General features: G+C 38.4%; 9 protein-coding genes across 9 annotated transcripts; 4 read left to right on the forward strand and 5 right to left on the reverse strand. All coding sequences in view use genetic code 12, as the record gives it.

Annotated features, from left to right (window-relative positions):
• Positions 1-29: 29 nt before the first annotated feature.
• Positions 30-1,928, forward strand: MRE11 (MRX complex nuclease subunit; the record flags this gene model as incomplete). The annotated part of the gene is made up of 1 exon (XM_067693301.1): positions 30-1,928. The coding sequence occupies one exon, from the start codon at positions 30-32 to the stop codon at positions 1,926-1,928; it is 1,899 nt and encodes a 632-aa protein (XP_067547037.1).
• Positions 1,929-1,945: 17 nt separating this feature from the next.
• On the reverse strand, positions 1,946-2,959 carry I9W82_004250 (uncharacterized protein; the record flags this gene model as incomplete). The annotated part of the gene is made up of 1 exon (XM_067693303.1): positions 1,946-2,959. One exon carries the CDS (start codon positions 2,957-2,959, stop codon positions 1,946-1,948), a length of 1,014 nt encoding a protein of 337 aa, XP_067547038.1.
• A 239-nt stretch (positions 2,960-3,198) lies between these two features.
• On the reverse strand, positions 3,199-3,723 carry I9W82_004251 (uncharacterized protein; the record flags this gene model as incomplete). Its single annotated transcript, XM_067693304.1, has 1 exon — positions 3,199-3,723. The coding sequence occupies one exon, from the start codon at positions 3,721-3,723 to the stop codon at positions 3,199-3,201; it is 525 nt and encodes a 174-aa protein (XP_067547039.1).
• Positions 3,724-3,965: 242 nt separating this feature from the next.
• Positions 3,966-5,201, forward strand: I9W82_004252 (uncharacterized protein; the record flags this gene model as incomplete). Its single annotated transcript, XM_067693305.1, has 1 exon — positions 3,966-5,201. The coding sequence occupies one exon, from the start codon at positions 3,966-3,968 to the stop codon at positions 5,199-5,201; it is 1,236 nt and encodes a 411-aa protein (XP_067547040.1).
• A 150-nt stretch (positions 5,202-5,351) lies between these two features.
• On the forward strand, positions 5,352-7,178 carry I9W82_004253 (uncharacterized protein; the record flags this gene model as incomplete). The annotated part of the gene is made up of 1 exon (XM_067693306.1): positions 5,352-7,178. The coding sequence occupies one exon, from the start codon at positions 5,352-5,354 to the stop codon at positions 7,176-7,178; it is 1,827 nt and encodes a 608-aa protein (XP_067547041.1).
• A 31-nt stretch (positions 7,179-7,209) lies between these two features.
• Positions 7,210-8,457, reverse strand: I9W82_004254 (GTPase; the record flags this gene model as incomplete). Its single annotated transcript, XM_067693307.1, has 1 exon — positions 7,210-8,457. The coding sequence occupies one exon, from the start codon at positions 8,455-8,457 to the stop codon at positions 7,210-7,212; it is 1,248 nt and encodes a 415-aa protein (XP_067547042.1).
• A 149-nt stretch (positions 8,458-8,606) lies between these two features.
• I9W82_004255 (uncharacterized protein) lies at positions 8,607-9,451 on the reverse strand (the record flags this gene model as incomplete). The annotated part of the gene is made up of 2 exons (XM_067693308.1): positions 8,607-9,228; positions 9,294-9,451. 2 exons carry the CDS (start codon positions 9,449-9,451, stop codon positions 8,607-8,609), a joined length of 780 nt encoding a protein of 259 aa, XP_067547043.1.
• Positions 9,452-9,933: 482 nt separating this feature from the next.
• I9W82_004256 (endo alpha-1,4 polygalactosaminidase) lies at positions 9,934-10,800 on the forward strand (the record flags this gene model as incomplete). The annotated part of the gene is made up of 1 exon (XM_067693309.1): positions 9,934-10,800. The coding sequence occupies one exon, from the start codon at positions 9,934-9,936 to the stop codon at positions 10,798-10,800; it is 867 nt and encodes a 288-aa protein (XP_067547044.1).
• A 71-nt stretch (positions 10,801-10,871) lies between these two features.
• Positions 10,872-12,623, reverse strand: I9W82_004257 (putative ferric-chelate reductase; the record flags this gene model as incomplete). Its single annotated transcript, XM_067693310.1, has 1 exon — positions 10,872-12,623. One exon carries the CDS (start codon positions 12,621-12,623, stop codon positions 10,872-10,874), a length of 1,752 nt encoding a protein of 583 aa, XP_067547045.1.
• Positions 12,624-13,961: the final 1,338 nt, after the last annotated feature.

A 13,961-nucleotide genomic window follows, 5' to 3' on the forward strand; every position in this document is an offset into this window, starting at 1 on the left:
TCACAACGTCAAAACCCCAATTGCTTCAGATGCCTTTGGTTGAATATCTTGAGAACGGGCCTGATACTATTCGAATCCTTCTAACAACAGACAATCACGTCGGATGCTTTGAGAATGATCCAATTAGAGGTAATGACGGATGGAAGACATTCGATGAGATTACGCAAATAGCCAGAGATCAAGACGTGGATATGTTAGTACAAGGGGGCGACTTATTCCACATCAACAAGCCAACAAAAAAGTCAATGTATTATGTTATGAAATCATTGAGATCCAACTGTATGGGTGAAAAAGCGTGCCAGTTGGAGTTGTTGAGTGACCCTTCAACAACAATGTTTAACGGTGTCGATGAAGTCAATTATGAAGATCCCAATTTAAACATATCGATACCAGTGTTTGCTATCAGTGGAAACCATGATGACGCCACAGGAGATGGGCTACTTCTGGCTCTTGACGTGTTGGCTGTTTCAGGGTTAGTCAACTATTTTGGGAAAGTTAAGGATTCCGATGCAATTACTGTTAAGCCTATATTATTTGAAAAGGGAAACACGAAATTAGCCCTATATGGGATGTCGAATGTACGAGATGAAAGGCTACACCGGCTCTTTCGAGATGGGAAAGTGAAATTTGAGAGACCAGGAGTGGATACAGACAAATGGTTTAATTTCTTTGCCATCCATCAAAACCATGCCATGCACACTTTTAGTTCATGTATACCTGAGAACTTCCTACCTCATTTTCTTGATTTTATACTTTGGGGTCATGAACATGAATGCATTCCATATCCTGTACATAATCCAGAAACGTCATTTGACGTGCTACAAGCTGGTTCTTCAATTGCAACATCCCTATGCGAAGGAGAAGTGCCAGATAAGAAGGTATTTATAATAAGCATAAGGGGAAATGACTACTCGTTAGAGCCCATGGAGTTGAAAACAGTGAGACCGTTTGTATTGAGGGAGATTGTGCTTCTGAAGACTGATTTAGCTCCAGGAGTTGCAACGAAAGCGGATGTTATTGCATTCTTGACAAACGAAGTTGAGAAAGCAATAGAAATGGCAAACAATTCATACTTGCAAAGCCATCCAGAGTTGGAATCGGCCAATGGTGGGGAGGAGCATGAGCATGCACATGGTATACCCTTGCCCTTGATTCGTCTTAGGGTTGAATATAGCGGAGGATATGAAATTGAAAATGTTCGAAGATTTTCAAATCAATTTGTTGGGAGGATTGCCAACGTAAATGATGTTGTTCAGTTTTACAAAAAGAAATCACAACAAGCCCCCGACATATTGAGAAAAAAGACAAAGTTTAGTGATGATATGATTGAAGAGAGTGAAAAGAACACCACCGAATTGGCTCTTCAGGATATTGTTAGTGATTTCTTAAAGCAGACTCAGTTGACATTGATTCCCGAGGCGGGGTTGAATGAAGCTGTTAAAAAGTATGTGGATAATGATGACAAGTATAGTTTGAATCAGTATATCAATTCGGAAATCAAGAAAGAGACAAAGATGTTGCTCAGTGTTGATGTTGACGATCAGGAGTTTCACGGCATTGAAGATGAAAACCACACCAGAAATGCATTCAAGCAAATTCTCTTGCAATTGAAAGAAGGAAAGTATGCGCAGTTGAATTTGGAAGCGGAGGGTGCTGCAGCAAAGACTAAAACGAAAGGAAGGGGCAGTCATAAAACGGCAACAAAAAGCAACGAAATTATTTTGAATTCAAGTGATTCTGACAATGACTTGCATGAAGCACCAACCTCAAGATCATCGCACGCCAGGTCTACTGCCCATCCAGACACATATGCAGAAGACGAAAATGAAATTCTCACCAGTGAGGATGAGTATTATCCGGAGCCAGTGAAAACGAGAGCAACCAGAGGAGGCAAACGAGGAAGAGGGAGAGGAAGAGGAAAAAAGTAACAAACATCCATTTTTGTCTATACAGATGTAGCCTCTTTAATCAATTCGTCGATATTGAATCCAGCATCACCTTCGTTAAATTGCTTCAACAATTTAGTCATTTGAGGAAACTTTCCACTGTAAAATCTCTGTAAATTAACAGCAAGTAATTGTGCTTCATCCATGGACAATCCACCTTCTTTCTCACATACCCCATTCATCAATACAAGATCCTTATCTTGACTAAACTCTTGATGGAATATAAGAGTTGTATGCGGTCTGGCAAATTCTTTATTCAATTTGTACTCAGCCAAAGTGGTAAACATGCAGTGAATAGTGTTTGGACCAACAAATGCCCATTGGATAAATTCAAGCTCGTAACCATCATTGTGTGGTTTTGGCAAAGGCAACACAAAGTTGGGATACCTATAAGCATTGGCATAGATGTCAGCAAATTGCCTATTATCTAATGTTGCATGTAAAGCTCTCTCTTTATTTAGGAACCTATGTTTCCAAATCATTTTGATATCATCAATTGGCAACTCCCTGGCTTTGTCGACATCTATAAAATCATTGAGCACCTTGAATGGAAGTTTTGCCTTCTTTTCATCGATTTTACGGACATTGATGACACTGCCATCGGTACTTTTCTCCTTTTGTTGCTTTTCCCATTCCAAGATTTGTTTCAATGGGTCCTCTGCGCCTAGTTCAATCTTGGTTTTCTCAATTTTATCCTTAAACTTTTCTTTAAGTTCGTTCAAGTCGTTAACACCCAACTCTTTAGCCTTTTGTTCCAACTGCTTTTTGTACTTGTTTAATACTTCAGCATTGATAGTTTTCTCTTGAGCAAATTGCTTTGCTAAAGACTTTGCTGATTCTTGTGCAGATTTCTTCAACTCCTCGGCTCTTTTATTTGCGGCATCTTTGGTCTTGTCATACTCTTCTTTGATACCTTTGATCGTTTTTTGAGCATCATCTTTTAGGGAAGAGTTGAATCTCACTCCAATTGGACGTGAAATGCGAGATGATCTGATGGAAACTCGTTGAAGCATGCTGAATAAATGGGTGGTGGCCGTTGTCTTTTATATCCACCCAATCAATTCTATTGGAAGATATCACAGTTTCAATGTTCTTTGGAAGACTTTAGAATTCTGCAGCAATTTTTCAAGCGCAATGAATTTTTCAATTTTTTTTTTGAACCGCCGTTTTTGCAATCGATATCTACACCTAATTAAGCCAAATTTACAAAATAAATAATAGTTATTCATACTCATATACACACGCCTATACCTTACTCCTTCTTATCTTTGATAACCTCATTATCAGGAGTCTCAAGATCCAAAACTTTTTCTTGCTTTGGAGTATCTTCTTTGGCAGTTTGTCCAGAAGATTGAGCCAAATTTGGTGGAATCTTTTCAAATTCCAACACCTTATGATCAAATTTCTCTCCTTGACTTTCAATATAATCTTTAAGATTGAAATTTTCATCTCTGATAAATCCCAAATGATCAGCAATCAAATGTCTGCTTTTGCATCCGGGACATTGAATCAATACTGTACCATGTTCATAAGCTTGCTTCGACATATTATGAGCTGACCTTTCGTCACAGACATTACAGGTGAACTCAATCAACAATTCTCCTTTGCCATTGGAATCAGGTTGAGTGGAGGAGCTATAATTTGCTGCGAAAACTCCTGGTTGTGGAGTTATGACATTATATGGAGTAGCTCTTGGTATTAAAACAATTGACCGAGCAATTGGAAGTTGTCTTTTAGGGATTCTCTTTATACATGAGCGAATTGATCTGGAAAGCATTGTAGACTGGTTGGTGAACAGAAAAAGAGTGTGTAGCAATAGTAAAAATTCAGGGGACTAAAGTGAGAAATATATAGCAACTGGCTTGAATGACATCTTTTTTTTTTTTTTTTTTGGCGCTTCATCTCATCACAATATCACAGCAAGCAAGTTGTACTCTGGTCCAGCCAACTTGTTTTTGCATTGCCCCTATATTCAATGGCTGAGAAGTCACAAACAAACACGCCACCTCTACTACCTTCATGTCAACAAGAGTTCCACCTACAGTACGACGATTGATCGATCTTTACAACGTTATTTCACGTAAACAAAACTCAGTATATGCAGAGGAGATCGAGTCATTTCTTAGAAACACATCTGATCTGAGTTTACGAGATAAACGATGGTCGATTCTCAATAAAAATGCTAGAAAAGGTTTAGATTGGAAGATTGATAGAAATAGAGAACGACGATTGTTTCAAGATCCTATACAGTTTGGTCCTAATGAGCTTAAGGAGACAAAGTATCTATTCAAGGACCAGACCAAGTTTAGGAAAACGGAGGGAGTGCTACCGGGCTCCTTTATAGCTAAGAAGAATAATGTTTACAATGCAGCTATTGAGTCAACAGTTAAGGCATACTTCAATCCGGTCATGTCGCTCCTGGTGCATAAACAGCATCAGAATATCCTAAGATTTTACTTACAAAGGTTGGCGAATGCCCCAATAATGATTATATTTAAGCAAAAATGTGACTTGTTTTCGCCAACATCAATGGATCAATGGAACCAACCCTTTTTTGACATGAGAAAGAGAACACGATTGGAGAATGGAAAGTACTCGGGACAGGTTATGCCACCATATGAATTGACCAAAGTTATACATCCAGATTTACTTTCACTTGCACTAAAGAGTGAGAGTTTTATGAGAACCAATGGTCAAAGCTTCTCGCAATTGGTGAAAAGTGCACCATGGAGTGATGTGGAGCTAATCGAGGATAAATTGGCAAATATATTGTATCAAGAGCAGCTGGTTAGAACTTTAAACAAAGCGGATTTGCTGGAACCCAAAGACGATGAAGTGGTTGACTTTTCCGTAACCGAAGCAATGCAAATGGTAGAAAATGGGACACCAACTGCCACGGTTGTCGATGATTTCCCCTACACCTTGACGTACAACAGGTTCTACTTGCTTAATCTTCTCAACCTCGATGCTGATTTATCATCATTCGAATCGTTGTGGAACAACACCGATTTTGAAATAGTGGGGGCTAGATTAACTCTTCACGATCCAAGAGTCAAGTCGTTGTTACAAACATTTGCTACTGCTGCTGATCTTCAACATGCTTCGAGGTATGAAGACATATTGAAACTAGCAAAGTCTGAAGAAGCCAATACCGATGGATTAAATGGTGTTATACACACAATTGCATCAAAAGGATTGATCAATACTAGTTTCAATAACGAAACTGGTGCCGTTTATTTAACCAAGAGCAGTTGAATATGGTAATCTGTTTATGTAGAATAGTAGTAATAATGTATATATAACAGTGTAATATAGTTTTGATGTGTGGTATCAAAGAAAAAAAAATGTAAATTAAGCCGTGTAGCAATAAACAATCAACAAAGGGTCCATACACACAACTCCACTATGGTTCCTCAATCCAAGATACATCACTATATAAAGCTAGTCATAGCCCTGCTATCCTTATTCATCATATACACTCTATTCACCAGGCACAAAGACACCACCACCGTCGACACCAAATTAGCCAGTCCCGTCGACGAAGTCACTTACCTCCAAGCAGCACAAGAAAACAAGGTTGCCAAACTAGCAGGCCATGACTCACTGTCGTTCCAACTTGACACTAGAGAAATCGATCAACAAATTCTTCAACAAATGGATAAAAAGGTGAAACATTGTCCCGATTACGTCACTTATTCGCAACATCGTCATCCCCCATTTTCTAAAGGTGTGCAACGGTATCCTTACATGAGGCCAGCTCCGAAATGTCGGACGTTTGTGTCCGAAGCTGTGGAGTCGGTGATTGATGAGTTGAAGCGGAGAATAGCTGATCCTGATTTAGCTAGGTTCGTGGAGAATTGTTTACCAAATACGTTGGATACTACCATACTATGGCACAAGACTAAAGAAGAGCACGAGTCGAATAATCATTTTCGAAAATCATTACTTCCTCAATCTTTCATCGTAACTGGAGATATCCATGCAGAATGGCTTCGTGATGCAGCTAGACAATTGTCAGTCTACCAACCATTAATCAAGTACGATGAAAAACTTAAACAATTGATTCTTGGAGCCATAAACACCCAAGCTTACTACGTCAACAATTCACCCTATTGTAATGCATTCCATCCACCACCTACATCAAAGGTGAAACCAGGCAACACGGCATTTGACAATGTTCATCCAAGACCAGATTGGCGACAAGTGTTTGAATGCAAATATGAAATTGATTCCCTTGCTTCGTTCCTAACATTGACTAATGAATTTTATGAGAATTCAAATGGTGATGTTTCGTTTCTAAACAACTATTGGCTTAGAGCATATGAAAAACTCTTGATTGTGTTGCGAAGAGAAAGTGAGCCTTCATTTGATGAAGAGACAGGACAAGCTTTACCATTTTACTATTCTTTCCAAAGAGATACCAATATTGGTTCAGAGACTTTACCATTGGGTGGTGTAGGAAACCCAGTGAATTATGGCACTGGGTTGATTAGAAGTGCATTCAGACCTAGTGATGATGCTACAATTTTACAATTCTTCATTCCGGGTAACATCCACATGTTGACAGAACTAACCAAACTTAGGAAAAACTTCCTCAATGAGGAAGTGCTAGGTGAGAAAATGAGTGGTGAGTTGGAAGTGTTTATCAAAAAGACAGACTACTTTATCAACCGATTGACATCAGGAATTGAAAAATTCGGTATTGTCACTCATCCAATCTACGGCAAAGTATACGCATACGAAGTTGACGGATACGGCAGTGCTACATTTATGGATGACGCCAATATCCCATCACTATTATCGATCCCTGATCTAGGTTACACTGCACCAACAGATGAAATTTACCAAAACACCAGGAAAATGATCTTGTCCAAACAAGGCAACCCTTACTACTTGAAAGGTTTCCATTTCGAAGGCATAGGTGGACCCCACATTGGAATCAAGAACGCATGGCCCATGTCGCTATTAATGAGAATAAGAACCAGTGATGATGAGAATGAGATTGTCAATAGTTTACACATGGTTATGAATAATACTGCTGGCTCGGGTCTTATGCATGAAAGTGTCAATGTCAATTCAAAGAACGGGGCAGCTTATACCAGGTCGTGGTTTGCTTGGTGTAATTCGGAATTAGGAAAGACGATTTTGCACTTGGCGGAAAAGAAACCACATTTGATTTTCAAAGATGAGTGGAAATCAAAGCCATTTAGAGTAGATGATGTATTCAAGTAAAATACAGAAATTTCTATAGACTATTCAACCCCTACTGAGTTCGATTGATGTAATTTGCGATATTCTCCGTAGTCTTTGACGATACTGGCTTCCCTCTAGCTTCCATTGCCTGTTGATACCTAGCTTGCAAATCAGCATCCTTGACTGCGTCCAACTCCGACTGACGATCTTCAGCAAACGTATACTCTCTCGAAGGCACACCCAAGGCCCTATCTCCCTCCTCCTCCTCTTCCTCATCAGGCAACACTTCTCCTTGTAAATCCTCATCCACTTCATCCTCCTCGTCATCATCATCGAAATCAGACAAGACCTCCCCCTGCTTCTCACCCAGTTTCTTCTTTCCCTTGATATCCATATCCTTCATCAACTTATTCAACGACTTTGTCTGTCTCTTCTTCTCATCTTCCTCCTTCTTCTTTAATATCCGTTCCCTCTCCGCCTTATAATACTCATTATACTCATCAACTTTATTATCAACAGCATCCATAAACTCATCAAACCCTTGACCAGTATAGGAGCTAACACCAACAACATCCAAGTTCGAATAAAACTCTTCCAACATAAGTGACATCGAATTCACTAAACTGCTCATGTACCCACTACTTCCACTACCTTCATTCTCCTCTTGATCCTTTTGAACCGCCATTTGGAAATTTTCAAAATCATCCATCCATTCTTTAGCAAACTCACAGCTTTGTACATCGGTCTTATTGAACACCACAATCATTGGTAACTTGGTCTTGTACAATATCGAACAAGCATAAAGCATATTAGACATAAAGGTAGTAGGACTAGTCGTCCTTGGTGTATCAACAATGTATGCAATCACAGTAGGATAAGACGACGCAAAAGCCTCAGTGATAATCGACCCCGATGCACTCCATATAAAACACTCAATTTGACCCGGTGTATCAATAATCACATCGGAGATCTTGTCCTGTTTCTTATCAACCAATTTTAAAACTTGGTCAATTTTGGTTGAGAATAAATTCAATGATGTGACAATGGCTCCATTGGGACCTAAATTGTACTCCTCCATTACTTTCTTGTACTTTATTGAATCACGAATGTCAATGTTTGCTCCAAAGGGAACTTTAAGCACGGCGGGGTCTAGGTTGATGACATAGGGGATTTGTTTCTTGGAATGGATATGGGAGTTTAGCCTTTGCATGAAAGTGGTTTTACCAGAGCCGGCCATACCTATACAAAATATGACTGGTTTTGGTTTAACTTCGGCTTGTGAAGCCTTTGCGGGCTGTGCTTGCTCTGTAGTGGACATGTTGTGATGTTGAAGAAAAGATGGCGTTAGTAATGAAGAGATGATCTTTTGGAAAAAAATGTTCTTTTATCTTCTCTGCGCAATTTGCAACTTTTCAAATTACACTCTATTTCAATACACACCTTTACACATCTACTCCTCTGGGTATGCTACAAGCCATGCTCAGCAATAAACCTCTCCACAATCCCATCATAAATCGACTCATGATCCAAGATCTGGATATTCTCCGCCTCTCCAGCAAACAACTTATCCACCTTTGGTCCACCAGGACCACCAATACTCGGCATCTGCATCTGCAGTTGCTGCTGTTGCTGAGACGTCTGTTTCATAATCTCCTCTGCTTCTGACGACCCCATAAGGATCGAATACACGGGCCTCAACCCAAACAAATTGACAAAATACCACGATATCGAAGACACGTACCTCACATTCAAGTTTGGAGTCATGATTCCATTCTGTAACATGCTTTTAAACCCATCAGTTAATGGGAATGGTAGTTTCATAATGACGAACCCAGCAAAGAAGTAATTGACCCATCCCATGATTAATGTTTGTGGGATATAGTTTAAGAGGTTCCCTTTGGCCATTTGCATAATTGCTTCGTTGGAATTGGGGTCGAATGGATTCATTGGTTCTTCCTTTTTAGGATCTTCGGCGTAGAATTCATTGGTTTGGAGGGTGGAGATAAAGTATGCTTTGAATTGGTCAAATTCTTGTTTGGTTAACACATGGTTATTCTCTCTGAATGCACGAGCTTGCAAGAGAAATTGACTAGGGAAGAGGACTTGTTAGTATCGAGTGAGAGTGAGACGACTCCTCTGCTTTTGTAAACATACGCTTCTCTTACTTTTTTGTAAGGTTCAAGTTTGCGATGTGGTTGCATCAAATACGTAATGTTGGATCGAAGCAATCCAACTAGTACCATAGCAAGTGAGATGGGTAAAAGGACCCAATACTTCAATTGTGGATCTAGGAGTAAATCGGGAACTGCCATAATCACTATTGAGTTGAAGCTGGTTCTGGTATGGTGTGTAGAATTGAGTTGAATCTGTCGACAAAAACAAAAAAATCCCAATGTCGTGAAAAGCTCAAAGGTAAATAAAATGACATTGATTCACGACATTGAAACAAAAACTTTTGCAGTCAGAAGAAAAGCCACCAATGCCAAAACAGATCTGGAATAATCTACAATAGCATCCCCTCATTTCTAATGAATGACCAAAAGGCCAATCACACCACGACAAACCAAATTAGAACAATAGAGCACTAAACAGAAACCGACGATTGTGAAAATGAGGAGTAAAATTAAAAATAGAAACAATAGTAAACACACACTAAAATTATTTCAATCCCGCCGTGCATTTCTCGTAATCTAAAATTACGCAAATATAAGTTTAGACAAATTATCCACCCCAAACATTCAACAACAACAACAATGCATTTCCACTCACCATTCTCAAAAAAAGTGCAATTATTATGAAATCAATCTTTACAGCTTGGCTCATTATACTCACATACTTCACTACTTTTTGCCACGCGAAATGGGAAGCTAAACCCAAAGACACCTGGGACTGCATCCTCGACAACCCGCCAACCACAAGTGACATCGACGACAGTGACTCCAACAAGGACACTCAAATCTACGACATCGACCTCTTTGATACTCCCAAAAGTTTGATCTCCCACATCCACTCCAAAAACAAGAGCGTTATATGCTACTTCTCTGCTGGCACATTCGAGACCTGGCGTCCTGATGCGGACAATTTTACACAACTGGAACTAGGTCACCCGTTACATTCATGGGAAGGCGAGCGATGGCTCAACATTACCTCCCCCAACGTGGTTGAGATAATGGAAGAGAGGATCGCGTTGGCGAAATCGAAAGGTTGTGATGCCGTGGATCCAGATAACATTGACGCATACGCATACGCACAAAAGAAGACCGGGTTCAAAATCACTAAAACTGACTCCGTCAACTATGTCAAACACCTAGCTAAAGTCGCACACAAACATGATTTGGCAATAGGATTAAAGAACGGCGGTGATATTGTTAAAAAGGTGGTTTCTAATGTCGATTTTGCCGTGGTTGAACAATGTGGTCCAAATAAGGAATGTAAATTGTATCAGGCATTCATTAAAGCAAAGAAACCAGTTTTCCATATCGAGTATCCGCCAAAACTGAAACTGAAACTGAAACTGAAACGTAAGAGTGATGGTGGTGATGTACACTGGCCGTCTAAGGTGTATAAGAAGTACTGTACGTTCAAAAACACAAAGGGGTTTTCTACAATCTTGAAACAGTTGAGTTTAAATGAATGGGTCTACCATTGTCCTACCAGCTAAGTAACTGAATAAATAATATAAATATATTATACTATGCAAACAATATCAGCACCTCTACTATTCCGCTCATTCTACCACCCAAAACATTCTGTATGTAAGTAAATCTCCTCCACATTAGTATTCCTTAAATCATTATTAAAGATTAAAGATTGTAAGTCAGATACAGTTTGAGAAACTTGTCGTTGCATAGACTGACTTCCTGAACAAACAATAATATTCCTAGGTGCAAAACTTGTAGTTAATGAAGATAAAATGGACACTATATTAGGTTTGCCAAAAGTTAATGGGAGTTTGTTACTGTTGCTGCTGCTCTCTTGTTCTGATTCAATGGTTTTCTCAATATCAGCTGAATCATCTGCATGCACCTGTTTCATTTCAATCAGGTCTTCATGACATACTCTTATATCCAAGTCTAGTTTGTTTCCTAGTATGTTTTGACACTTGATCAACTCTGTTTCAATCCATTTAATATTACTTTGAAATCTAACCACCCAAATGAAATTGATACATTTTAAAGTGTCCACCAAGGGAGAGTTTTGTTGATGTAGTTGAGCAATGTACAGCAAGAATGGGATTGTTGCAGTGACTCCACTGCCTGAAGCAACAAGGACAATCTTGTCAAACTTGGTTACATCTCTAAATGTCCCTCCATATGGGCCATCAATGTATACTTGTTTATTAAGCTCAATTTGGTGGTTTAATTGTCTAAAATGATCTCTCGTTAATCCAGATTTAGGAACCACGATAAACTTCATTCCGGTGCCACTACCTTCCAAAGTGGTGGTTGATATGGAAAATGGATGACTATCCAATACTCTCCATCCTTTAAACCTAAGAAAACAATGTTGGCCAGGTGTCCATTTATAATCCCCAACATCTTCAATGTAAATCTCATATGCATTATTATCCAATTTAGTCAATTGTGCCAATCTTGATTTCAAAAACATTGAAGTTGGTTTAAAACAAGTCTTCATCAATATTCTATAAATTAATTGTGTTGCCCAGAATGCCAATGCTCCCCACATGTAATTTTGTGCACCCAATGCAAATTGAATATGCCAGATTAAACAACCAAAGAAGGCAATACCCATCATCCAATGCAAATGAAGGAATACTTCATAAAAATGTTTCCGAATCCATGCTTTTGAAAGTGTGCATAGTAATCCCATGAGTATTAATGTGGGTATACCACTGATGTAATACAAGTCAGTGATAAATTTTTGATGTACAGCACTAGCTCCAGCTTCTTGTAACTGTTGATAAATAAATGGAATTGTATGTACCACACCCAAGATAAAACTAGCAACAGCAGCGTATTGATGGAATACGTTTAATTTTTCATAACTAATACCAGTGAGTAAAGTAATTGCATTTGATTTTCCAGCAAGGACATATATAAATGGTACCAATGCAGTTGACATCAATCCAGCTCTTACTGCCAATGGTGGAGATCCAAACCCAGCGCAGCCACGATACCAATAGTGAGGAACAAAGCAATAACAACACAAGTATAAAGTAGACAATATCATAAACAAACTGGATCCAACTGATTTAGGAAAAGATAGTAGTAATTGCAAGTATCGAGGTGTTTGTTTGTAGCCAACGTATCGACAGTATGAGACAAGGACATCAATTACCGATGTAAATGCATTTGAACCTGTGGAGGATTGTGATGATTTGTAGGTATAATCTCTAAATCTATAGTAAATCTGTTTAACCAAGGCAATGAATATGAATACTATACCAAAGTAGACTGTGTATTCAGCATATTTAGTTTGTGAAGCCCAAGGTATTTCAGTTTGCAGTAGTGTTTTGTATTGCATATACATTGAATTGGATTTGTCTAGGCAATCCATGCCTTCGTACTCAACACTTCTTTTGAACATTACTGACTTACTAAAGGATGGAAGCTGTAGATGAGACTTATGATGATGAGTGATGAGTGATGAGTGAGTTTGGTTGGGATATATATATACTAATTGGTTAGTTGGTTTTAGTGGTTATGAGGATGGCTTAGTCCTCTTTTATTGCTCAAATTCAGTGATGATGATGTTTCTGGTTGTTGATAATTTGCTCAATTAGAGATCTATTAGATTCTATTAGGGATGATCTATTTGTTATATCAATACTTTGTATGGTGTACTAGATTGATCTGTGTTGATGTGTTAGTGATGTTATTCGTAATTGATATCCTAATTAGGAAATCAATATTCTGCTCATAAAATATTCTAATTTAGGAACATATTAATTTGCTCATATACACTTTACTAACTAATACCACAATTAAAGATACACTAATCATAAGTATATAGTATATAAGATGCTAGTACATATTAGTATATCTCTACATGTCCTGTATATATATGTATGTAATATGTCCTCGGTTGAATCAATCTCTTATCTATTTAATCTTATTTAATATGTAATCTTATTTGTATCAAAATCTATCTTTTTTGCAACCACCAAGAATAATACACAACACAGACATTTACATATTTCTCTTAACTGTGAAACCACACACATAACCAATAGAATATAACACTGATCCTAATACAGTGTAACAACAACAACAACAACACATGTATTAACCACGCACACATTTATTAGTCACAAAACTAACAGCAAAAGAGTAAGTAGTACAAATTAACAGTTGTTCAACAAATATCTTTATATAAACACACTCCTACTGTACGCAGTATATGCTTACTTTACTCATTATATATATGTAGGTACTTTTGCTCACTTGAGTGAAATAATACATCCTTTTACGTCAGTTAAAAGCTCTTCTGTTTTAAATATTCCTGTATAATCACATGTTCAACATGAATAATGACACAGCTGGGGTTCAATTCCCAGTTTGTTATCTCCATACAGCTTGGTATCTCCAAAGTTCCACCCATGAAGCAATTTCCCTTGTTTTTATACCAATATTGGAGGTTCCGAGCTACACATAATTGCGGACTGGAGCTCCAAATTATTAGTTCTTTAAAGGAATCAATGCTTTAAAGTACTGAAGCTAGCTCTTTGTCCTGTTCTGTATTTTAGAACAGCTCCGTCGGCACCTTCCTTTAATAGGTTTTGTTTTATCTAACCGAGATGGTAGCGTATGTTGACAGTGCAACTAAAAAAAAACTTACAACTGATACGACCCCACGAGGCAA

Source organism: Candida metapsilosis (assembly GCF_017655625.1).
Source record: "Candida metapsilosis strain BP57 chromosome Unknown scaffold6, whole genome shotgun sequence".
Classification (NCBI taxonomy): Eukaryota; Fungi; Ascomycota; class Pichiomycetes; order Serinales; family Debaryomycetaceae; genus Lodderomyces; species Lodderomyces metapsilosis.